Genomic DNA, 23,504 nt, shown 5'->3' with positions numbered 1-23,504 from the left:
TATGTGCCTATATGGACCACAGATTAGTCCTGTCACTTTAAGAAAGTACTCCTAAATCAGCTTGTTATGTATATAAAAGATGCCTGCCAACAGAATCTGTATCTTCCAGTTCAACCTCTCCAACACCATGGTCCAGACCAAATAGGTTTTAAAGGATGTCAGCGACAAGATTGGAGACCTGCACAAACCTTGAATAGGCTACAGACAGAAGCTTGGTGAGAAGGAGACAACTGTTGGTGTGATTATTTGGAAATAGAAGATATACAAAATAACTATCAAATGCCCTTGTTCTGGAGCTCCCTGCAATATTTCCCCAATGGGGTAAAGATGATCATGAGAAATGTTAAAGATCAGCCCAGAACTACACGGAAGAAGCCTGTTAATGATTTCAAGACAGTTGGGAACACAGTTAGCAAGCAAAACATTGGTAACACATTGGTAACACGCTATGCCACAGTAAACTGAAATCCTGAAGCACCCGCAAGGTCCTCCTGCCCAAGAAGGCCCGCCTGGCTCGTCTTAAGTTTGACAATGAACATCAAAATGATTCAGAAAAGGCTTTGGCGAAAGTGCTGGCACTGATGTGAGACCAAAATGGACTCCTGTGTTTGGAGGGAGAGAAATGCTGACTATGAGCCCAAGAACATCATGTCTACAGAGAAGCACAGTGTTGGAAACATTCTGCTTTAGGGCTTTTTCTCTGCTACAGGTATACAGGATGACTTCACCGCATTGAGGGGCTGAGGGACGGGCCCATGTACCGTAAAATCTTGGACGAGAACCTCCTCCCCTTAACTAGGTCACTGAAGATGGGTCATGGATGAGCCTTTAACATGACAAAGACGCAAAACATATTGCCAAGACAACCAAATAGTGGCTTAAGGAGAAGCACATTAAATGTCCTAGCCAGTCTCTAGACCCTAGTCCTATAGAACCTCTGTGAAGGAGGCGAAAACTCCAATTTGCTGAGCGACAGCCAAGAAACCTTAAAGATTGACAGAGGAGTGGACTAAATGTATCCGGACACATGTGCAAACCTGGTGACCAACTATCAGAAATGTCTGACCTCTGTGCTTGCCAACAAGGGTTTCTCCACAAAGTACAAAGTTATGTTTTGCTTGGGGATCAAATACTTATTTCACTGACTGAAATGCAAATCAATTTATAACCTTTATATAACATTTTTTTCCCATGATTTTTTTAAATATTCTGTGTCTATCAGTTAAAATAAACCCACCATAAAAATTATAGACCCTTCATTTGTTTGTAAGTAGGCAAACTTACAAAATCAGCAGGGGATCAAATACTTATTTCCCTCACTGTATAACATAAAATAATTAGCAAAATTCAGAACAACCCTTCACATATCAGGTCACTTCAGCTTCCCAAAAGTACAGTATATCATGCCCTGAATGGTAACTGTTTCACTTTAGGGAGGACGCACAGGCCCCTAAACGTGTTTCCTGGGCAAAAAGCGGCACAGGATCGGACATCATATCTAAGAACGGCACATTATCCTCCATAGCAATCAGTCCCCCTCCGCGGGACCCTCACCAACAGCCCAACAACCATTACCCATATGCTCCAGGGGCCTCAGACACCGCCTCCATTCTCACTGCCTCTGGAAGCACCACCACCTACCGTCTCCGCCCAGGAGAGACCAACCCACTTCACGGCCTGCCTGGGTACAATGTGACCAACGCTGTCAATCACACACAGCAACATCATCGCCTTCACAATTCCACGGGTCTCAGTCCCAACAGTTTATCCACAAACAGGACAGAGGGGCCACAGCCACAGGCCCCACGCCCGCTCAACATGCCTCTAAAGACTGCTACGCTGTCCCGAATGGGGTCCGCGCCAGTCATGGTGCCCACCCAGAACCACACAGGTTCACTAGTGTAGCGTACAGAGAACCCTATGTCAACTAATGTGCTAAAAACTCAGCCAAATGTATTTAAGGATGTTTGTTTATTAATGGTGATGATTCATATGACATATTGATACGTCTTTTTATACATTAAAGTACATTAAGTAGCATAAAATACATTTATATGACAAAATGGTTTCTTTTTTTTGTTTCTTTTTTAATAAGAATAGTGTTTTGATGCCCAAACGCAGATTTTTTTGTTGTCTTTTCAAACTGACTGACAGCAGCAATTTTTATTTATTTTACTAAACTATTACAAATATAATTTGTCTCACAATGTGTTGTACATATATAATGTCTGATGTTATGAAGGCACAGACATAATTAATAATGTTTGTTCAGACTGTTACATAATGTTTTGAGAATTATCCAGATATTTAGGCCTAGTTGTTTGTTTAAAATGATAATAATTCTCATCTAGTACTTCAGTATTGGCTGTTTGCCTATTGTGCCTCTCTCTGTTTCTCTCAGAAGTTTTCTCTTATGGCATCGTAAGTGGACAGATTGGGTGACAGTGGTGTTTGGTTTCTGTTAGACTGTTCTGTGGACGTTAGAGGAGAGAAAATATAGCTCTTAAAAATAAAAAAACACCCCATCAAAATGTCCTAAGATATATAATATATAGATTATGAAAGCATATATGTGTCAATGATGATGTATGAGAAACTAGCCTTGTGGTTTAATGACTTGAATGTTGGAGGCAGGGGGTTATCATTTTTGAAATATTTTGATATTTGTCTTAATGCTGAATGTTGTACTGTTGTGCAATGAATACTCGGTTAAATGCTCTGTTATGCCTCGTCCTATTGGATGCATTTGGTATCATATAGAATATAAAGTGTTGTGCTATAACTGTCCACATGATGGAAGCAGAAGGGTTAGAAAAAGGATGAGAGTTGGAAATTTCTCAGTGAGGTTTAAAAGAAATGTTTCAATAATAGTACAGTATATGTTTTGATTATTTACTATAATGTTCTGCTTATTAAAACCAATACAAGATTGTATTGTTCGGAACAATTGATTAAAGAGTTTATAGTCCTTTCACATGGCATTTGCTTGACCCTTCCATGAACACTAACTCTAGGCTGCTAACATTTCATTTTTAAAACGGAGCCAAAAATCGGCATCTACCTGTTGAAACAGATAACTCCGTTTTTTTAAATGTTCAAAATCATGTTTTTATTGTGTTAGTTAGCTGTATTTTTGAGTTATTATTACTTAATCAAATCAACCCAACTGCATTTCGACTGATATTACTTGGAATGCACAATAAAAACATGATTTAGGCTGAAACGGAGTTATCTGTTTTTGAAAATAAAATCTTCATTTATTATTTCGTTTGTTTGTTCAGTGATACTTAAAAGTAAAGACTGCTGTCTGTGTACAATAATGTACACCTGGGTGAGCAAAGGTGCCTTTCAGAATTTGGGTTTAAAGAGAAAAAGGGTCTACAGTCACAGATGATAAGAAATCAAAGAAATACAAGTAAAGTTGGCATGTTTAGCCACACCTGCCTCTATATCTAGCAAACACAATCTGGACATTGTTGACATTGTTGTAGGCTACCTGCTGTTAGTAGACGTCAGTCATGAGCTGCATGTGCTTATCGCAGCGCGAGCGCAGGGGAAACAAAATATGAAATGCATAATGGCGTTTGCTCACACCTTGACCACATCGTGGCTTTTGATCCAGTATTTTGGTAAGTAAATATTATCCCTTTTATGTATTTTATAGAATAACAATATATTTTGAATTAGTTTAATACTTTAATACCTTTTTTAAGTATTACAGTAAAGAGAATTCCAGATAAAATGTGCTTAATTTACATAATATAAATATTTAGGCTATAATGCTTTTATTGACTTTGATCAGTCGTAGTGGGTTCATGGCAGGCGGTTGAGGTGAAGCCGTCAGTGTTTGTGCGCGCGGGGTCTTCAGCCGAACTTTCATGCACCTATAATACACACGCCTCTGAAGGTTTCACGTTGGAATGGCGTTACGCTGATCCAGGAACTCCTGCTGTCAAAGCCAACAGAGTGAGAAGCACAATTTTCACATTTTCTTTACAAAACATTCCTCTTGAGATGTTATTTAATTTAACATATTATTTGGCACAGGTGTTGTACTACAATGGCAAACTGTACTGGGTGAACTCCTGGGAGGGAAGAATGACTCTGTTGCAGAACCCTCCGGTGATGGGCGTCGCCTCTGTTAAAATCATCAGCGCTCAACCTTCAGATGCTGGACTCTATATATGTGAGGTCACTAACCCCAATGACTGGTCTGGTAGTGGACAGGGTCTGATCAACCTCACAGTGATGAGTAAGTTAACTAACATGACTGGACTACCAACAATTAACCAATCATTTATGGTACTGTTCTTTGTGTCATTAGTGCCTCCATCCACGCCAGCTTGCCGACTGCAAGGAAACACCTACGTGGGGAATGATGTCACTTTGAGTTGTCAGTCTTCTCAGGGACTCCCCACACCTGTTTATTCATGGCACAGAGAGCAGAACGCACCCCTTCTATCACCAGACAGTTTTGTGGAAGGTGTACATGATCTCATTTGCTATTGTAAAATGATAACATACAGGCCTATATTTTGGGATGGATTTGACTTTTTTCTGTGGAACACGGAAGAAGATATTTTAAGAAATGTCTCGGAGCTTTTGTTTCCATACAATGGAAGTCAATCGGGTCCAATGTTGTTTGGTTACCAATATTCTTCAAAATTTCTTCTTCTGTGTTCTGCAGAAGAGAGTTCAACAGGTTTTGAACCACACGAGAGCAAAAAAGGATCACAGAATTTTCATTTTTGGATCGTTTCTGTGCTTCAGATCAGCGCTCTGGTTCTCTGATGTTACACAACCTGTCCAATGCCTTCGCTGGCACCTACACCTGCACAGCAGTCAATGAGCTTGGCCAATCAGCATGCAGTATAACCCTCCGAGTGGCCCGTGAGTAAAATACTTTAAGATTGTTGTGTTGTGACCATTTCTTATGGTTCGTATCACTGCTCCGTTGTCAGATGGGAGTACAGCAGCTGTAACCGGTGGAGTGGTGATGGGAGTCTTTCTCGTTCTTCTGTTGATTGCGGCAGTAGTGGTCTATGTCTTCTGGTACAGAAAGAAGCATAGCAAGAAAACCAGCGCGCATGAGCCCAGGTGTGTATTTGAACCTCTGTGAACACTAGATGTGATATTCAACACTTGTTTTGCTACTCATACTTTGTTTTTCAAAAGGCCAATGAACAACAATTCAGCATCTCACAAGGAGAATGAAGATACGCTTGATCCTGGTCAACTGAATGATGAAGATGAATCTGACCTGAAGGTGTCTCATTTTAGTCCCCTTGTTTAGCCCCACCCCTTTTTCACATCATTTTGTGTCACTCATTTGATCTTTCTTTTTTTGTTGTTGTTGTTTAAACAGATGTAAAGATTCACTTTTGGTATAATTGTATCATTTAATATCAGTTTTACTGATGAAGTAAAGAATCATGTTTGGTCTAAAAACATCTGGTGTAGAGGTTCATCTGCTATTGACTAAACTATTGCACTGTAGCCGACCACTTTTCAGTTCTTATCTAATATGAAAGGCTTATCGACTCGCGTTGCCGTGAGACAACAAAGATAAGAACTTTGCAGGTGAAACACTCTTTGCGGAAAGGACATTTTCAAAACGGTTCTTTATTTTACATGGCTCACAATGTGCCAGTCTGAATCACAGCAGCCGTTCTACAAATAACACAAGAACCGGAATCACATATAAAGTTTAGGAACAAACAAATGTATGGCCATACTGTGAGATTGGAATTTTCGTGCTTTGAAATTGATCTTACCAATATACTTTCCGGTGATAAAAGCAACTCTGGATCATTATAATGCTGAATTCTGAATAAATCTGGTCTGTAAATGCTCCAAAATAAACAAGGCGGGTCAGATTTGGTGGACTTTTAGCCTTAATCTTAGCTACGGGATTTCATCTATACTTTTTCCATTAACTAGTGCAGAAAAAAAATCATTTACCCCAAACAGAAAAAGAAGCCTTGTAATGAAATCCGTGTCTTCAACCAAGCCTTACTGTGTGTTATTACAATAAATACTATAATCTGGACCTGCTATTCCAAGAGTTTAAGGCATAAACAGAAATCTTTTCAGGCCATCCAGAAAGTGTCACAGCTACATAAAATCAAAGTCAACAGGTTGGTTTTCCGACTCTAGGTTGTTATACAGTAACATCAGTAATCTCTAAAGCATTTAGTAACACACAGGTGGAATATATCCCATATAAACAAATACAGGCAATCAACCTTTATATCTGCAATGTACAGTTCAGACAATGACACATGATATGATATCGTGCTACATGTGATAAAGCCCAGCACCAGTCAGTCCCATTCATGAGCAGCATCATATGATTATGATTCAGCAAGCAAACTCCTCGCGATGATCATCCTCATCACTTCATTTGTACCTATATAACACAAACATAATGTTTGTTATGAAAATCACAACTTTGTTATATCAATAAATGATTTTTTTTTAAATAAAAAATTACCCTCTAATATCTGATGCACTCGTATGTCTCGGAGATACTGCTGTACTGCATAATCCTTCAGATATCCATAACCTCCATGCATTTGTAAGGCCTGGTTACATATCTGAAGGGTTTTAAAGCAAGGGATGTTAGTCGAGAATGGAACAAACTAATAACAAATGTATAGCTTTTGTAAGCATATGCCAACTGCAAAAATGTAAGTAAGACCTGTCAAATTGTCTGAAATATACAGATACTACAGTAAGTCAACTACAACATATGTGTATATACTCACTGAAAAACATTCATCCGTCACAAAGAGCTTGGCCATTGAGCAGAGCGCTACAGCGTCGGGTTGACCCTCCTGAAGAGACAATGCTGCTTGACGCACCATCAACCGAGAAGCTACCAGTTTAGTGGCCATCTCTGCCAGCTTAAACTGCAAGTACTAAACACAGAGAGTTATATCAATCATACAAAAATGATTTAGTTGATTATTAATCCTGATCCTTGGGATTGACAGCACATGTTTTATACATCTGACACATCATAAAGAATCATGTGTATTAAATAGGGTAGACTTAGAACCTATTAGAAACCAGTGCTTAACAGTTCCTATTGTTTGTTCTTTACCTGGCTGTTTGAAAGCGTTTCTCCAAACTGTTTCCGCACACACAAGTGATCTCGAGCCAGCAGCACAGCCGCGTGAGCTGCTCCAAGGGAGCAAGAAGCTGTTCATGAGAACATTTACATTAACAATGCTTTACAGGTAAGTTTCTAAAGTGTTTTTAAATGAAAGTTGTTAAATAATTCACCAATATTAATTCTGCCTCCATTCAGGCCTTTCATGGCAATGTTGAAGCCCTCCCCCTCAGCTCCAAGCCGATTGGTCACAGGGACAGCACAGTCCTCAAATATCACTGCTCTGGTTGGCTGCGAGTTCCAACCAATCTAAAACAAGTTTAGTTTGAAGGTTAGTGCACTGTTTACATTGTACAGCAAGGTGAAATGGACACAATTCTGCCACCTGCTGGACAATCCTGGACACTGCAGATCTGCCCATTCCGAAATGTTTCTTTTCCAAAATAATACAAGTGTAAACTAGACACTGATTAAGAACATTCACTACCTTCTTTTCTTTTTTGCCAAAGCTGAGTCCCAGTGTTTCTTTTTCAACCACCAGGCATGAAATGCCCTTGGGTCCCTTCCCACCTGTCCTACACATGACCACATAAACATCTGTGTCGCCACCTCCACTGATGAAGGCCTGGGCAGAAACATTCAAAACAGCTGTAAGGTCACTTGGAGATGTCCTTGCATTAATCACTTTCCCATCACGAATCTTGTACCTTGGAACCACTGAGAATATAATGATCCCCTTGGAGCTTTGCACTGGTTAAGAGGGAGGCAGCATCACTTCCGCTACCTAAAGACAACGTATGACATTATCATCACATTCATTTTCACCACAATGCAATGTTGCCATGACTTTTTTTATAAAGACACAGCTACGAAACAGATTATTTGAATTCTTTTCGAATCAATGCATTACATTTCATGTATTTCATGCATCTGGCAAAAACTTTATTCAAAGTGACTTACAGAACATTAAATGTATACATTTTATCAGTACTATGTACGTTGCCAAACCCATGACCTTAAGCTCCTTACGCAATTCTCTACCAAGTGAGCAACAAATGTAAATTCATATACACTACACTTTTTTTATAAGAAATTCACACTTTACAAAAGCAATTCTGAAAAAGCTTGAACTTACCAGGTTCTGTGAGACAGTAGGAGGCAAATTTTTGCATGGAGCAGAGATCAGGACAGTATTTCTCCCTTTGCTCCTTGTTACCGAATGTGTCGATCATCCATGCACACATGCTTCAACAACAAAAACAACCAATGCAATGAATTACAAAGTAGCAGATATGCTTGTGTTTAAATGTGCAATAGCAAGACGCGTCATCGCATTATGTACAAAACAATACAACTATAATTTTAATGCAGGCATTCAAAGAGATGCAATCAACTTGGTTATTGTGAAGACCGAATGTGGGTATCATTACTGATCTGTAGATGGCAAGAGAGACTCACTTGTGAATGCTGATGTAAGCAGTAGTGCTGACACACCCTGTGGATAAAGCTTCAAAAATGATTGAGGTGTCAAGCCTGGAGAGTCCAGAGCCCCCAACATCAGGGTGCACATAAATCCCACCAAAGCCCAGCTGAGCAGCTTTCCTCATGGCCTCCACAGGAAAGATTTCCTATATGTGTAAATATTGTTAATGACTCAATGTATTGTGCTAGAATACACTCAAAAAGAGTTTGTTTTATACACAGACAAATGTCACTCTGTACTGTTGATATGTTTACCTTTTGGTCCCATTCTGCCATATGTGGTGCCATTTCATTGGCAGCAAAGTCAAATGCCACCTTCTGAAATTCTTTCTGTTCATCTGTGAGTCCTATAGAGGCTGTGGATTGATGCACAATGTTGGTTAACATTTAAATTAAGCGTGCATGTACATAAACACAATCTGTTGTAATGAGATAACGTTACGTCATCGACGGGGCAAAATAACGCTTTTCAGCCATTTAACCTAGAAAAGACCAAACAAAACACGACATTTACGTTAACGTTACCTGCTTACACGTCAACACTTCTGAATCACATGATATTTCCATTAAATTAAACATTTCAATGTTAAATTATAATGTCTGGTTATTTCAGTAATCAGATTCATAATAGCTTCATTAAAAGTACTCCAACTGTGCTAAGTGACCGACTGCTGTTTGACTCTTAAGAAAGAGTATTTATGTAAAATTATGTCTGACGTTAAATAATTTCAACTTACGATCAATACAAGCTGCTATTCCTCGTCTCTGTAGACCGTTAAATTGGAAAATGCGACTTCTATTGATGTTATGTGATCCCAATCGGACAACTCTTGTAAGTGCCCTAGACGCCGCCATGTTGCTTCAGTGACGGTGAATTACGTAACAGAACAGTGATCACACGGGTAATGTAGTTCATGAACATGACATGCGTGACTTGTAGTTCAGGACAAACCAGTCCCCCCGGTGGTTTAGTTTAGCTAATAGTTAGCTTTACCGACAACCATTAGATTTAGCCTGCATGCGGGCTTTCCATTGGTAAACAGACTATGTTATTTGTGCATACTTTAAACACTTGTGGGTTAAAAAACTAAGCATCGCTAAGCCACGATCCTCCACACCACATGCACGCTGTTGTAGACACTCTCGTAGAGAAACTTAGGTGTGTTGCTCGGCTTCATGCAGTGCTGCGCAGACCCATTACAGTGTGACATCAATGTACCGCGAGAGTGATTCAAAAATGTATTTTGCACTCTCCTCTCGCGACACTTTGATAGTACACGCCGATCGGTCTGCCCAGCGGCGCGTGAACGCCGTGCGAACATTTCCTCCCATTGGCAAAGAAACATGCCACCCAAGAAAATAACACGAAGCAGTGCAAAATCAAACAAACACAGTAAGTAATGCAGTAACGCAGTACATAATCGGGTCAAGATGTGCAGTTTTATGATTTTTACGTTATTATGTTACATTAAATACTAGATTTTTATTTTAGCCGAGGATGTGGATGCCCAACAGAATGTGAACGAGGAGTCTGGTGACTCTAGAACTGGCAAAAGAAAACGTTCAGCAGCAGTTAAGCTGGATGTGAAGAAAAATAAAAGTGATCAAACCTCCAAAGCATCTTACAGTTATTGGTTGATGAAATCAGAACCCGAGAGTCGAATTGAAAATGGAGTGGATGTGAAGGTAGACTTTAACTGAATTAAAAATGTGTAAATACGAAAATATAACGCACATAAAACGACATATTGTCAATTCCCCTTGCAGTTTGGAATTGAGGATCTGAAAGCCCTGCCCAATCAAACAGGATGCTGGGATGGAGTGAGAAATTATCAGGTAGAGAGTGAGTGTTTTTCTCTGTAAGGTTTGTCATGAAGCGCGTGCAGAACACTTCCCTTCAAAGGCTTAAGATCTCTTGACTAAAATGTTTCTCATTGTCTTAAATGTTATTCTTAAAGGGACAGTTCAACCAAAAATGAAAATTCTGTCATCATTTACTCACCTTCGAGTTGTTCCAAATCTGTATAAATTTCGTTGTTCTGATGAACACAGAGAAAGATGTTTGGAAGAATGCTTGTAACCAACCAGTTCTCAACACCCATTGACTCCCATATAGTAGGAAAAATTACTTTATATTTTTTTTTGTTCTGTTGAACACAAAAGAAGACATTTTGAAGAATGTAGGACAGCAAACACTTCTGGGGCACTCAATGGGGGGCAAAATCTGTCTGGTTATAAGCATTCTTCCAAATATATTTCTCTGTGTTCATCAGAACAAAGAAATTTACACAGATTTGAAACAACTCGAAGGTGAGTAAATGATGACAGATTTTCATTTTTGGGTGAAGTATGCCTTTAATGTGTACAGTATGCTCATGTATGAAATTTGTTCAGTAGACAAAAATATAATTGTGCCAACATAGAAAATGTTTTTTAAAATGCATGACTTGAACCGTATAATGAAGGAAAGCAGCCAATAAGAGCCCAGAATAGATAACAACTGAACAGTGTAGAATAAACTTATTATACATAGAAAAAATGACATGTAGCTTTAAATGTAAAGCTGTGTCTCACACTTGTGTGTTGATATAGGCAACACAATTTTATTCAGACAGATTACAAGTAGATTTGGGTTGCTAATATTTACACATTTCCCTCAGGCACGTAACTTCATGAGAGATATGAAGGTGGGCCAGCAGGCTTTCTTTTACCACAGTAACTGTAAAGAGCCGGGTATCGCTGGTCTCATGAAGGTGAGGTATTATTAGGTTCATGCACAAAACGTTTTCAGACAAGAATTTACCAACACTCACAATAACAAGATTATTTTTCATATTAGATTGTAAAGGAGTCTTATGTGGACCATACCCAATTTGATAAAAAAGATCCACATTATGATCCGTCCAGCAAACCAGATAACCCTAAATGGAGTATGGTATGTCTTTACACACACTACATGAAGATCATTTTTCACAATTTAAATCAATATCTGGCAGCGTTTTTATTTCTATTATTGTAATCAAAACAAACGACTGAACTGATCAAATTGAATCTGTCTGTATAGGTGGATGTTCAGTTTGAAAGGATGACTCAGCGGTTCATCCCTCTCTCTGAGCTGAAGAATTATCACTTGCAGCACAAAGTTAAGGGTGGTCCTCTGAAAGATTTAGCCCTCTTCACCAGAGCTAGACTGTCAGTTCAGCCTCTCACTGCAGGTTAGTCGTGTGTAATGCCACCACTGTTGTTTTACGTAAGTGAACATGTTAAGTTTGTGAATCGTTGCATGTAGTGCAGTGCAGTGCAATCATTACTTGTAATAAAATGTATTAACTAAATGTTCTAGCTAACATGTGCCTTTAGTATTTATTTAGTTTATTATTTATGGAAATAAATAAAACTTTCATTTCTTAATGCTTATGTAACATTTCTGTTTTCTTCTTATTCACAGCGGAATTTGACTTTGTCTTGAGTTTAGAGAATGCAGACCCTGTATGAAGATCACCCATGAACATCAGTGAAGTCTCCAGTCCTGTTAAATTTCTCTCATAATTGTATAGTCATTGGTGTATTTTGCATGATGTATATTATTGTAACCGCCAAAGCACTAATCAAAATGTCTAAATAATACATTTGAAACAACCAAATTTGTAAAAGAACTATAAATTGATCAATTTCATTCTCTACACCATATCGTACAACTGTCATAAGATTTGTATAAAATAAGAAATCATCCTTGATGCAGAAGTTAGTCAAGTTTATTACAACGTGGCTAATTAAAAGAGCCTTTTGTAGAAGTTTTCATGGTTGCTAATACCCCATCCCCTGAACAGCTATTAAACAAACATACAATGACATACACATGTAAAAAATGGGAAATCACTTTAAAAGTAACGAGTGACGTCCAATCACGAAAGGGATCAACGGCAGCCTGTCCAATCACAGCATTTAAGGCCACTCTTAAGAATACTGAAGCCTTTCACTTATTTTCAATACAAAATACAAGACAATAAATCAAAAGTGTAAATTAATAAAAAATATTGATGAAAAAGAAGACAGCCAGTGCCCTGCATGGGTTAGTAGTTTTACATGCAGTTCCCTTTAATAGTAAAAGGCTATAGTATCAATGAAAGCCTTCAATATTAATATCTTACGTTACAGAATAATACTGCGCAGAGCTCCATTAAGAGTACATGAACTTCCAGATTTATAATCACAATAAATCTCTCAGTGATTTCATTTCAGGCTCATTAAACAGGACAAAAGATAGACGCTAGAGTTCTCGGTGCACAATAATAAAGCAATATTAGAGCATAAGAAGAGGAATGTATTTGACAACTTAAGTATAAATCTGGTTTGCAATTGCGATGGAAACGGTGTGTTTTACACAGGAAATATTTTAGGCATATTTTTAGGCATTGTTTGTAGGTCATTATTTTGTAATGAGACTTTAAGCATAATTGGAAAGAGAAATAAAAAAATATGTTGTAATCTATACATATCTCTGAGTAGTCGGACTGACTTGTACAATTTTGATTGAATATCTCCCGAAACAACTTTCATGTTGATCCCTTCAAGACTTTACTTATAAAACACTGTATCGACAGTAACTGCGCTGGAAACGTACATCTTCAGTTACTGTCCTCTTTGGCCTGCGCGGACATATTTTCACAGTGTGATCCCTCAAATCTCTGGGAGGCGATGGCAGCCTGCTGGGACATACTTTTCCTCACAATATCTCCTTTCCTCCAGAGTGTGATCTCCTGTTGGGAATTGACTTGCATATTATTGCATATTCAACTGCACTTCAAAAACTGTGTGTGATTATGTTAGAGACCTGCTGTTTGAAGTATCGTCTCTCTTCTTCATCTATAAGGACCAGGTTCAGGTAGTAACGCACTGAGAACTTCTTGTTGATGTCCCTCATGGTGGGGGTCAGCTCATATCCGGCAAGAAACAAACGGATGGGAATTGACTCGCCTGAATAATTCACAAGCGAAAACATAACCTTAGTGTACATGACATTAATGCATTTGCTATAATTGTTGTGTAGAAGCCACAAATTGAGATAAAAATATGCGCTGTATATAACATTTGATCACTGTTATGATGTTATTCTTACCTCTCACAGGTGCTCCATCCATGATCTCATATTTAGCGATGGTATCGTTTTCATGGTACACGCTGGGACCTGTGCCAGTCGTTTCCCTTTTTATTATATCAATTTCCATGTGCTTAATCTTTATTCTCACCAGAAGGAAGTAAATCTTCCCTACTATAACATCTCTCAGGTGGTATCTAAACAGGGCAGATTTGGAATATTTCTTTTTACTAATATTTAGATCCTTTAGACAGGACTGCTCAGTTTTAGTATGCACTATATTATCAGTCTTCAAGTTTGAATAAATGATTAATCACAACAGATGTCAAATATCGGTATATTTATATATATTTACAACAACAAAAAAGAAAACATATTTACAAATTTTGACCATTACAATGTTTTGAATTGTGAAACTAGTCATGACAACTGACAACATGTTCTCTGCATTGTTATTAATACCAACTGTGCAAATTTAGAAGGAAAATAAACAATTTGTGTTAAAAGAATAAGGTTATGAAGATTTGTGGAGAAAATGTGCTAACTTTCACAATGCAAAAATATGAATGATCCCACAAATAATGCAAAAAATATATTTCAATTTCTTTGAGTATTTCCAGTATACTTTGAGGCTTACTTGGATTTGTTGTATTCAAACTCAATATGGAGACAATCTTCAATTCCAACTTCCATTTTGATGGAGGAGTTCAGCTCTGGGTATGTGCACAGGGTTTGCACAACAATATCCATCTCTTTAATGATATCATTCAGTCTTCTGCTGACTGTTGCCCGGAGAAAGTATCTAAAGACAACAATCACATGTAACATGTAGACATTGTCTATGTTTTTTTAATGCCATGAGCAAAGAATGAATGGGCAGAATTACCTTAGTTTCACATTCTGGCCAGTGTAAGATTCATAGGGCTTTTCCACATGGGTGAACTCAAAGTCAAAGCTCTGAGACTGTGAAAGCTCACCAGGTCTTGCGAGGTCTTTCACTAAAGACACAAACTCATGGTGGTTCCCTCTATCATAATACAGCTCTGAAAAGCACAATAATATTACGTCTCCATACACAACACGTGACCAAATAGAAATGCCCGTGCACAGATGGAACAACTCACCAATCTGTCCGACAAACTCGATTTTAATCCCGTAATGTTCAAGTCTCTTTCCAGGAGTCTTTAGGGTGACGTTCACTTTCCCACTTACAGTTTCACCATCGTAAAAAAGGAAATATTTGTCCTTCTTGCCATCTTCGGTTTTGTGCTCAGCTTTCTTTCTCGTCTCGGCGTCGTTTAAAACTATGTCGATCTCGGCGCTCTGTCCGAAGCCGAAGAAACTCATGTCTGCTTGACTGTGTCTGCCGTCACTGCGGTATGATCATATGATTGACAGCTGCTCTGCGCTCCTGTGCTACAGGTGTCCTTACGATTCTCTATTTGCTACCTTTTCACCAAGTGCTTTTCAACAAGAAATACATTAGCAATCTGATCGTTTAATATTCGTGATCAAATCAAATTAGTAATACGTGAACCTTGAAACCAGCCGCATAATTCTCTCTTGTTTAATAAAAATAGCTCAATTTGCAGCAGGACAGCAGTCAGGAAGGATATTTGCCCATGGAATAATTCCCCTTTCCATGCACTTCCGGGATCGTCCTGCGCGTTAACTCCAAAATAAAAGTTTGAGTGCGTTTTATAATAAATGTCACGCTCTGCAATGGTGAACAGTAATGTGCTTCGTTAATTTAAGAACGTCTTTATTGTTTAAGAAAAAATAATAAAATTATACTGATTACATGACCACAACCGTTTACATCCTTTTAACTGTACCTGAGAAATTTTATAATCTAAACATTATATAGCGGGTTATATAGTACAATAGTACATATATGTTGTGATTATATTCAGATGGCATTTTATCCATAATATTTTTTTCATTTCACGTCACACATTACATTACATACAAAAATAACCGGACAATAGTTTAGCATGATGTGACAAACTTTGGAATAATAATAACTTAATTTTAAACATTTAGCATAGCCTATACATTCCACATTTAAACAGAGCTCAGTTACGCCATCATATAGTATGCAAAACAGTTTGGAAACAGTGTGGTTAAACATGGCCGATCTTTAATGTAAATACTGAGTAGGTGAAACACATCTATTCTGTCTGCCCATTGACACATGATAATACAAAGGGTTAAAAGTAATACTGTGCTTTAAATAGAAATCTACCATTAAACAAGAATAATACAGTAAGATGTTTACATATCAATATAATATATGTGGTCCCAATACATTCTAAATTTCCCCAGGCATACATTAGATATGGCAATAATTCAATGAAAATTTGATATCACATGAAGTAAAATACAATTCAGCAATAAAATGACAGAACACAGGCTCTCTTTATGATATATTGTTACCATAAACAGTCTGTCAAAGTTTTTATATTAGACAGCGGGACATGCCAATAGGAAGATTCATTTATAGTGTCAAAATGTCAACAAAGTATAGAATTTGGTTTTGATCTTATTACCAAACTTTAAGCTTGTGACCCAGACAGACACATACAGTATTCCTGTTACGCACAAGTTTAAAAAAAAGGAAAAACAAAATGAAAGACAATGTTAATCAGTCCACATTATCATTTTTATTATTTTGACACCACCCACAGTCTATTCAGCCACTACTCTTGAGTGAACTTCTATATACGCATATACCATTTTATAAACAGATTAAAACAATGACACTTAGTCAAAATACCTGGACAATATGTCCAAAACGTATAAAACAATTATAAAGCATTAAAGGTCACTTAAACACAGAAATGACACTCTAAAAAAAACACAAGTGCATAATCTGTATCCAGAGGATTATTTCAAAAATGAAACTAAATTAATCATCTTGCACAACAAAGTCTACTGACTTTGACTACAGTACAGAGATGTTTGATTAAATCTCAAACTAAAATGCTACGGAATGATAGTTAATGAAATGGAAGTTAAAGAAATTAAAAAAATTACTATAGGAAATAAATAATGTACTAGTGCCTGAAATAATACATCAGGGTTGGGTGGAACTGACTCCTATTTGTCCACACTCCACAGGAAGTTGAACTGGAATCTGTTTGTCTTTAAGGCCTATAAGACGTTCAAACATTTTAGCAAACTTTTAAACAAGATCTTGCCAAGACATCAAAGCTGTCTTGACATCAGCATTGATAAAACTTTTTACACTGATGTCTTCTAGTTCAAAAAATTACACTTACAGCAGTTCTCAGATGCCCATTAACCAGTATTTCGAAGCATGTATTAGTTTAGGCACTAGTACAATTGTGCCCCCAATAATAAAATGTTGCCCCAAGAAACTACTACACATAAAATCCTCTTGTCAACAGTGTTAAAACTGTTAAAACAGTCTTGGCATGGCATTATACACATTTACACTGCCTTGGAACGGATTATCATAGTCAAGGTCAATCCAGTGAAAAATATATATATTCATATTTAACTTGACACTACACTGAATAATTACCTGCACTTGATATATGTTAAATACTTTTGGGCCAAAAATACAGCAGCACCTGGATGTGAATTAGGTCTGAAACAATATAACAAAAACTTTTGAAAAGGTATTAACCGACAGTCTGACATTCAGGAATTTGGACAGACTCCGAATGTTTTGTTAGTTTTCATATAGTCACGACTGTTGAAACATTATCCTGTAACAGCTGTGAGATTTTATTCCACTCAACAAGATGCATGTACGTAATATCTACAAATCTGAGTTTTGTTCATCTCGTGAGCATTCAGTTATCAGATATAAACTGTTTTGAGTAAGTTTGTGTTTGAGTCCTGTCTGTTTTAGATCAAAATAAGGGAAGTAAAAGCCCCTGTGTACCACAGTAGTTTTCCGTTTTTGTAATAACTTTGGCAAGCTAAGAAGCTCAAGTTTATGCACCTTCGTACAACAATGCACAATTGGACAGCTCACAAGTCTCACAAGAGCTTCTTACACAGCCGATGCACCCTTCTTCTCATCTGTGATTTTATATGACAAAGGAAGACTTGTGTCGGAAATGTCCCTGGAGAAAAACAGAGACAGCAATCAAATAAAATATGATTTAAAAATCTATGAAACATAAATCTCATCGAAAAGAGGTTTTAGTGAGAGATTATTCTGAGGATTCCGCTAATACTACTCTGAACTTTGTCAGCATTATTAAAAGAAAAATATCTGCAGTGAGAGAAACTGTAATGTAACCTGATAAGACACTGTACTTTACATAAAAGAAAATCTTGGATGATATTACCTCCGACGTTGTAAGACAATGCACATAACAAAATGTTGACTATACAATAACTTATGACACGGCTCGTTGGAATGCTTGATCCTGATTGGCCAGTCGCGACATTTGCAGGTTCGTTATTACCAGAGACATTGAGAGAGAGAGTTCTGCCAATGGAAGTCCAAAACACTGGAGCGTCACGTGATTCATGGAGCCTTCAGATAGTTCCAGGAAGATACATTTTCTCTTTAAATGCTTTATTTCTTTCATTTTTTTATTCATTAAATGGCTTTCGTCTTTAAATGGGTTAGAAGTTTACCTCAGTTGGTCTGTTTAGTCGCAGCTCCATGCGTTACTAGTAACTTCCGGGAACTATTGAGAGCCTCCATTGCTGTGAAAAAACTGTTCCATTGGAGTCAACGGAGTTGCCAGAACTCTCTCTCTCAATAGCTCTGGTTATTACCAGATAACAACCGCTCAAAACTAATAACACACGGTAACCCGGATGCAGCAAATCATTTTGACAGGTTTTTTTTGACAAATTTAATATAAATATGTCTTTTAATAACATACAGTATATGACATTATATTTACAAATGATTCAAACAAATTGCCTGTTCGTGACATTTGAACGTCATTTCTTACCTTAAAAACCAAAAGTAAACGGCTTTTCCTCGCCGGAGGTCTGCATTTCCGTAAAAATTATTTTAAAAATCCACATTTCATGTCATGTTTTTTTCTCATGTGGCAAGTATCCGTGTAGTAAGCGGGATAATGTACAGCCAGCCGGTTATTATCGCAGAAATAAGCCCCGACAGTGTGATCAGGACGCGATGCGGAGGGTCTTGTATCACACTGAAGGGGCTTACATATCAAAACTGAACTACTGAGAATTTTCTTTCATTTCTTTATTTTTAAACATCTTACCTCATCTGGACTGGTGTAGTCCATCCTATTTTCATGTTCGGGTACTTTGTAACTATAATAAAACAGAGCATTGTATCCTTACCCAACAAAGTCTCAATAAAATAACTTGACATGACATGTCATACCACATTAGATGGTATGAGAAAACCAGCGCACTGCTGAATTTTTGACTCACTTGTTTTCCCTGTGGTCCTTACAGGTACAGCAGCCATTTTTGTGAATTTGACAAAGTCCCACAATGACAAAAATAAATGCTGCCACTCCGCCTAACACCTTCAGACATATCCCAACAATATCCGGATCATCTAAAAAGAGCAGAAAATAAACATTTAAACACAGAAATAACACCATACGCATGTTTTTAATGGCAAGAGGAGGGATATAGTTCAAAGTTTTTTGTTTTTCAGGGAACTATTTCTTTATGCACTGACTACTTACAGACTTCCATGGGCTGTGGACTGCACTTGGATGTTCCTGCCTCATTCTTGGCCTGGCAATGATATTCACCTGCATCTTCTTTCTTCACTGACCGGAATTTCTTTTTGGACCAAATACAAATGACAAATTTACTGTAGCAACAGAACTGTGAAAGTTAATAGTGGTAAAACACAAAGTAAATAAAATAATTCTACAATTTTCGCAAACCCAATGAATTCTTGATATAAACCAAAGACGCATAACTTAACAAATTTATTTAGTCAACCTATGTACAGCAGGTCCATATTTAAAGGTTTATAAGAGTACCGTAAAAAAAATCAATGTCTCACTTACCAGGGACCCAGTTTGAGTGTTCATGACATATGTAGAATTGTAAAACTTGACGCTGGTTTTTGGGTCCTCTGGCAGCTCCTCATTGTTACGGTACCACTGGTACTGCGACTGAGGAAAGCCCTCTTTCTCAGTGCAGTGCAGTTCTGTGGTGTAACCCACTGTAACCGCATTTGGCACACTGCACCTGGGCACCACTGGCTTCACTGCAACACATAAACAACATGTCCATAAGACATTTTCACAAAACAGGTCCAAAACAAAAAAGGGGAAGATACAATGGTTTAAGTAAGGTAAAGTTCTGTGGCATTGAATTCGTTCTCTGCTTTATGCTCCAAATAAAACGCCACGATTATAAGACTTGTTTCAGTGCTTGCATAAGAACTTTATTGAAAACAGTATTTATAAATCAATATTCAGATATAATATTCCAACGTTACCTCTTACAGCGAGACTGATCAGTATTTCATCAAAGGGCTTCTGGTCATCGATGGCAGCGACCTCACAACGATACTGTGCTGAATCCGATCTGCTAGCATTCAGAATCAGAAGATTTGCCGGCTCTCTCAGTATCGCCCTGTGTTCCAAATCACCTGAGAAGATAAAGGTGCTTACATGAGTTTAACCTAGCATTCTGTACGGTTAAATACTGTCAAGAAATTGATGATATTCAGTTTATATTTAAAATGCGTTACCTGAAACTTTATTTTGGAAATACACATAGCTGGGCACGCCGTTTTTAATTTTCTTCCATTCAATTCTGGGATTGTTCGTAGATATGGACTCTATCAAGCAGGTCAACTCAATCGCTTTAAAAAGACACATTGAATGTTTCATCAAAATCCATGAATACAAATGAAACAAAACGGCATTAAATATAATTGATAGAGCTTCAATTTACAGTCAAATTCATTTGTCCACACAGATTTGTTAGTTGTTCTGAGTATTACAGCAAATGTGGTTCTGTGGCCTGCAAAAGAGAACAGAGAAATCTTCATTATGAAATTGTATTATGAATCAAAAACAATTCCTCATTTCCTCCCCATTTTTATTAGCGTAATGTGAAACAATACATTATAATATGTATACACATCATGGCAGCATTTGTTGTACTGTGTGGTCAGGATGTAATGGCAATCTGGACCTCTTTTATTAAGATTTACACTTTCATTATGATATTCGTTTCTAAAAGATGTAGCTGTAGCAAACACTAAGTATGCACTTAAAGAAGACTTCATTTGAGTTTTAACTTGTCCCTTTACTAAATGTATTGTAACGTGCATAATGAAACATTATACTATACACAGTTACTATCATGGTTTAGCTGTACCCTGAACTGAACAAATTACTGCTGAAAATCCATAAAGCCCCTGTGTTTATGGTTTCAGTCGGTCTACACCAAAAGGCCAGACAGTGTGACAAATGTAAAACAAACTTTTTGGCAAAGCTGAACTGTCCCTAGACTCCAGTCGTATGAGAAAACAATTTGGGTTTAAGGCATGTGCTCTTTTTCAGATGAATTTTCCACGGTCGTATAATCTCATGAAATCCACAGAGTGTATTTACAGCGATCCATATGTGATAATCTGGTTTTGGCGTCAGATAAAAATGTTACCATATGGATTTATAAACAACAAGGCAAGACGGAGTAAGTTAACCCAAGCAAAACATCTGTGGTGTTTTACCATCACCTACACGGCAATAGTTGTGTAGGCCTATTTCTTAAAAACGGTAAAGCTTTGCTTATGGGAGAATAGAGCAGAGTCATATTGTCACAGCTGTATCTGATGGCTGTAAGGTTTCCGGTGACTTTCCCATCCTATGCATCATGATCTATTTTTACATCTGCTGTTGACATTTTCCCATTAGACAAGCTACATTATCCAGCAACAATCACGTTAGAAATGTTCTTACTGAAATCAAACTAAAATACAGTTCATACATAAACATAATATTATGTTTTGGTTAAGAACTTTGAGGAGCTGTCATTTAAAAATAGACCTAAAAAGAAATAAAAAATTGTGCAGTGCAGAGAGGGGTGGGGAAAAGAGATGATCTTTAAGGATGATTCCTTAAAATATGCCTGTTTGTTTGCAAAATCTTTCTCAAACTCTTTCTTTTCAACTCTTTCTAATTTACAAAATAACTATTACTCAGCAAAGTGAAGGCTTCAGTGAAGGCTAAAGTTAATGCCATTTAAAAACACTTTGGTATTCAAAGCACTCTCGCTGACAACCACTTCTTTGAGCACTCAAAGAGCAAGTGAGGCAACAGATGAATAGAGCTACACTTATTCACACATCAAACATATTGCACAAAGCCTACATTGTGATGAGATTAAATACAAGATCCAGTTCACTGTCAGTCCAGCTATCACCACAATATCTCTACAATAATGGCAGCAAAATAATTCAACAGTTAATATTTCAACAAAACTTTAATAGTTTATTTGTAAAACCTTTGCTAGTGAGATCAAAAGTACTGAGCTGTAAATACACAGAGCTGCATTTTATACAACCAGAGCAAACCGACCATAAAAAGCATCATGAGGAAAGCAAAACACAGCTTAGACCCCTTAAGAAATTAACTAATTGTCCTAAAGAATATTGGATATGCATCAGAATAACCATTTTTGAACCTATAATTACCAAAAGAAGACTTTTTTCCAAAAAGAGATAAATCATGTTTTTTATTGTGCATTCCAATTCATATAAATCAAACTGCAGTTGTTTTTTTATTTAAGCCATAATAACTAAAAAATACAGCTAATTAACATAATAAGTACAATAAAAACACGACAACATAATAAAAAACATGATTTTTTTAAAACGGAGTTATCTCTTTTTGGAAATGAACTCTTCAAACGCTCCGACGCGTCTATGGAAAAGCTACCAAGGCGTGCAACTCAACAGTCGTTCATTCCTGTGCATTTAGCACCATATTCATTCAAATGCACGAATCAAACTGCGAAATGAATACTGTGTTTACACTAAATTCAGTCTTGCGTTAAATGGAACACAGGCTGACGATAGTAAAGCAGCGGTAGGGGTCAGCTACGAATGACAGCCCACGGAAACGCGTCAGTTAATTCAGCACGAATTACTCGCTCATTTGCAACAGATAAGAAATCTTACTCACACAGCAGGAAAAAGAGCACCAGGGGAAGAGATTGACGCCCGTTCGCCATTTTGCGCGTATGATTTACATGCAATTTTTGCTTAGCTGTCCAAACGATGGGGTGGACAATCTGCTAGATGCTGCCGCTGATGAGTTTCCATAGCTACAAGGACATTTGAGCGGAAGACAGAGGAGGGGCTGAGACAGCACATGTGGACTTCCGGTTAATATTAAACATTTTGATGAAAACATGAGTGGATTAAATGAGAAAACATGATTGTGAAATAGCATTAAACGTACTTGAGGAATTAAACTAATAGTGGGCTATGTAATAGACAATTTTAGCATTATGATATGTATATGATACTGATAAATATCAGCGTGACTTTTTTGCCTATCATTTAAAAGGGGATATACTGGTAAGCGATGACCATAAAGCATGTGTTTAGATAACAATGATCAGTTTGGCCAGCAAATAAAATGTCTCTAGAGTCATTTTCACATTTAAACACAAGGTGGCAGTGTTGTAAAGGATTACGCAGTAGGGGAACATGGAAACAATGTGCATTTACTGAGAAATTGTATCGTTTAACATGCAAAGGATGAAGAGTCATCTATTCATATTCATCTATCGTGCATTATTGGTTGGTAATAGTTTTACAGCACAAAATATATAGAAATTATATAGTGACTAAAT

General features: G+C 37.4%; 6 protein-coding genes across 9 annotated transcripts in view; 3 read left to right on the top strand and 3 right to left on the bottom strand.

Annotated features, from left to right (window-relative positions):
* Positions 1 to 2,963, top strand: part of esamb (endothelial cell adhesion molecule b) — a 32,201-nt gene extending 29,238 nt beyond the window's left edge. For both annotated transcript variants that reach the window (XM_057351210.1, XM_057351209.1), the window contains one exon: positions 1,434 to 2,963. In XM_057351210.1, the coding sequence (XP_057207193.1) occupies positions 1,434 to 1,905 (472 nt within the window). In that variant the 3' untranslated portion in view covers positions 1,906 to 2,963. The remainder of the gene's footprint in view (positions 1 to 1,433) is intronic.
* A 356-nt stretch (positions 2,964 to 3,319) lies between these two features.
* LOC130564464 (V-set and immunoglobulin domain-containing protein 2-like) lies at positions 3,320 to 4,889 on the top strand (the record flags this gene model as incomplete). Its single annotated transcript, XM_057350543.1, has 6 exons — positions 3,320 to 3,341; positions 3,492 to 3,629; positions 3,803 to 3,966; positions 4,048 to 4,252; positions 4,325 to 4,483; positions 4,771 to 4,889. Coding segments are annotated over exons 1-6 (807 nt in total), but the record flags the coding sequence as incomplete, so codon positions are not given.
* A 723-nt stretch (positions 4,890 to 5,612) lies between these two features.
* On the bottom strand, positions 5,613 to 9,490 carry acad8 (acyl-CoA dehydrogenase family, member 8). 3 transcript variants are annotated; one of them, XM_057351120.1, is made up of 12 exons: positions 9,334 to 9,446; positions 9,039 to 9,078; positions 8,852 to 8,952; positions 8,573 to 8,742; positions 8,250 to 8,359; positions 7,822 to 7,898; positions 7,602 to 7,739; positions 7,288 to 7,423; positions 7,106 to 7,203; positions 6,768 to 6,920; positions 6,494 to 6,596; positions 5,614 to 6,409 (listed from the first exon to the last, which is right to left on the bottom strand). In XM_057351120.1, the coding sequence occupies exons 3-12, from the start codon at positions 8,882 to 8,884 to the stop codon at positions 6,354 to 6,356; spliced, it is 1,074 nt and encodes a 357-aa protein (XP_057207103.1). In that variant the 5' UTR covers positions 8,885 to 8,952; positions 9,039 to 9,078; positions 9,334 to 9,446; the 3' UTR covers positions 5,614 to 6,353. The 3 variants fall into 3 exon arrangements, with proteins under 3 accessions (XP_057207101.1, XP_057207103.1, XP_057207102.1); XM_057351118.1 differs by lacking the exon at positions 9,039 to 9,078 and having other exon boundaries at positions 5,613 to 6,409; positions 9,334 to 9,490; XM_057351119.1 differs by having other exon boundaries at positions 8,852 to 9,078.
* A 390-nt stretch (positions 9,491 to 9,880) lies between these two features.
* thyn1 (thymocyte nuclear protein 1) lies at positions 9,881 to 12,218 on the top strand. The gene is made up of 7 exons (XM_057350946.1): positions 9,881 to 9,989; positions 10,089 to 10,282; positions 10,364 to 10,432; positions 11,257 to 11,349; positions 11,436 to 11,531; positions 11,661 to 11,811; positions 12,045 to 12,218. The coding sequence occupies exons 1-7, from the start codon at positions 9,941 to 9,943 to the stop codon at positions 12,089 to 12,091; spliced, it is 699 nt and encodes a 232-aa protein (XP_057206929.1). The 5' UTR covers positions 9,881 to 9,940; the 3' UTR covers positions 12,092 to 12,218.
* Positions 12,219 to 12,333: 115 nt separating this feature from the next.
* On the bottom strand, positions 12,334 to 15,350 carry vps26b (VPS26, retromer complex component B). The gene is made up of 6 exons (XM_057350945.1): positions 14,819 to 15,350; positions 14,581 to 14,737; positions 14,332 to 14,496; positions 13,716 to 13,891; positions 13,431 to 13,573; positions 12,334 to 13,356 (listed from the first exon to the last, which is right to left on the bottom strand). Exons 1-6 carry the CDS (start codon positions 15,039 to 15,041, stop codon positions 13,225 to 13,227), a joined length of 996 nt encoding a protein of 331 aa, XP_057206928.1. The 5' UTR covers positions 15,042 to 15,350; the 3' UTR covers positions 12,334 to 13,224.
* A 100-nt stretch (positions 15,351 to 15,450) lies between these two features.
* jam3a (junctional adhesion molecule 3a) lies at positions 15,451 to 22,988 on the bottom strand. The gene is made up of 9 exons (XM_057352002.1): positions 22,829 to 22,988; positions 20,592 to 20,660; positions 20,386 to 20,499; positions 20,131 to 20,283; positions 19,694 to 19,896; positions 19,361 to 19,460; positions 19,098 to 19,227; positions 18,923 to 18,974; positions 15,451 to 17,791 (listed from the first exon to the last, which is right to left on the bottom strand). Exons 1-9 carry the CDS (start codon positions 22,875 to 22,877, stop codon positions 17,756 to 17,758), a joined length of 906 nt encoding a protein of 301 aa, XP_057207985.1. The 5' UTR covers positions 22,878 to 22,988; the 3' UTR covers positions 15,451 to 17,755.
* Positions 22,989 to 23,504: the final 516 nt, after the last annotated feature.

Source organism: Triplophysa rosa, linkage group LG14, assembly GCF_024868665.1.
Source record: "Triplophysa rosa linkage group LG14, Trosa_1v2, whole genome shotgun sequence".
NCBI lineage: Eukaryota > Metazoa > Chordata > Actinopteri > Cypriniformes > Nemacheilidae > Triplophysa > Triplophysa rosa.
Note: the sequence above shows the minus strand (reverse complement) of the source record. Positions and strands in the feature narration are given on the sequence as shown.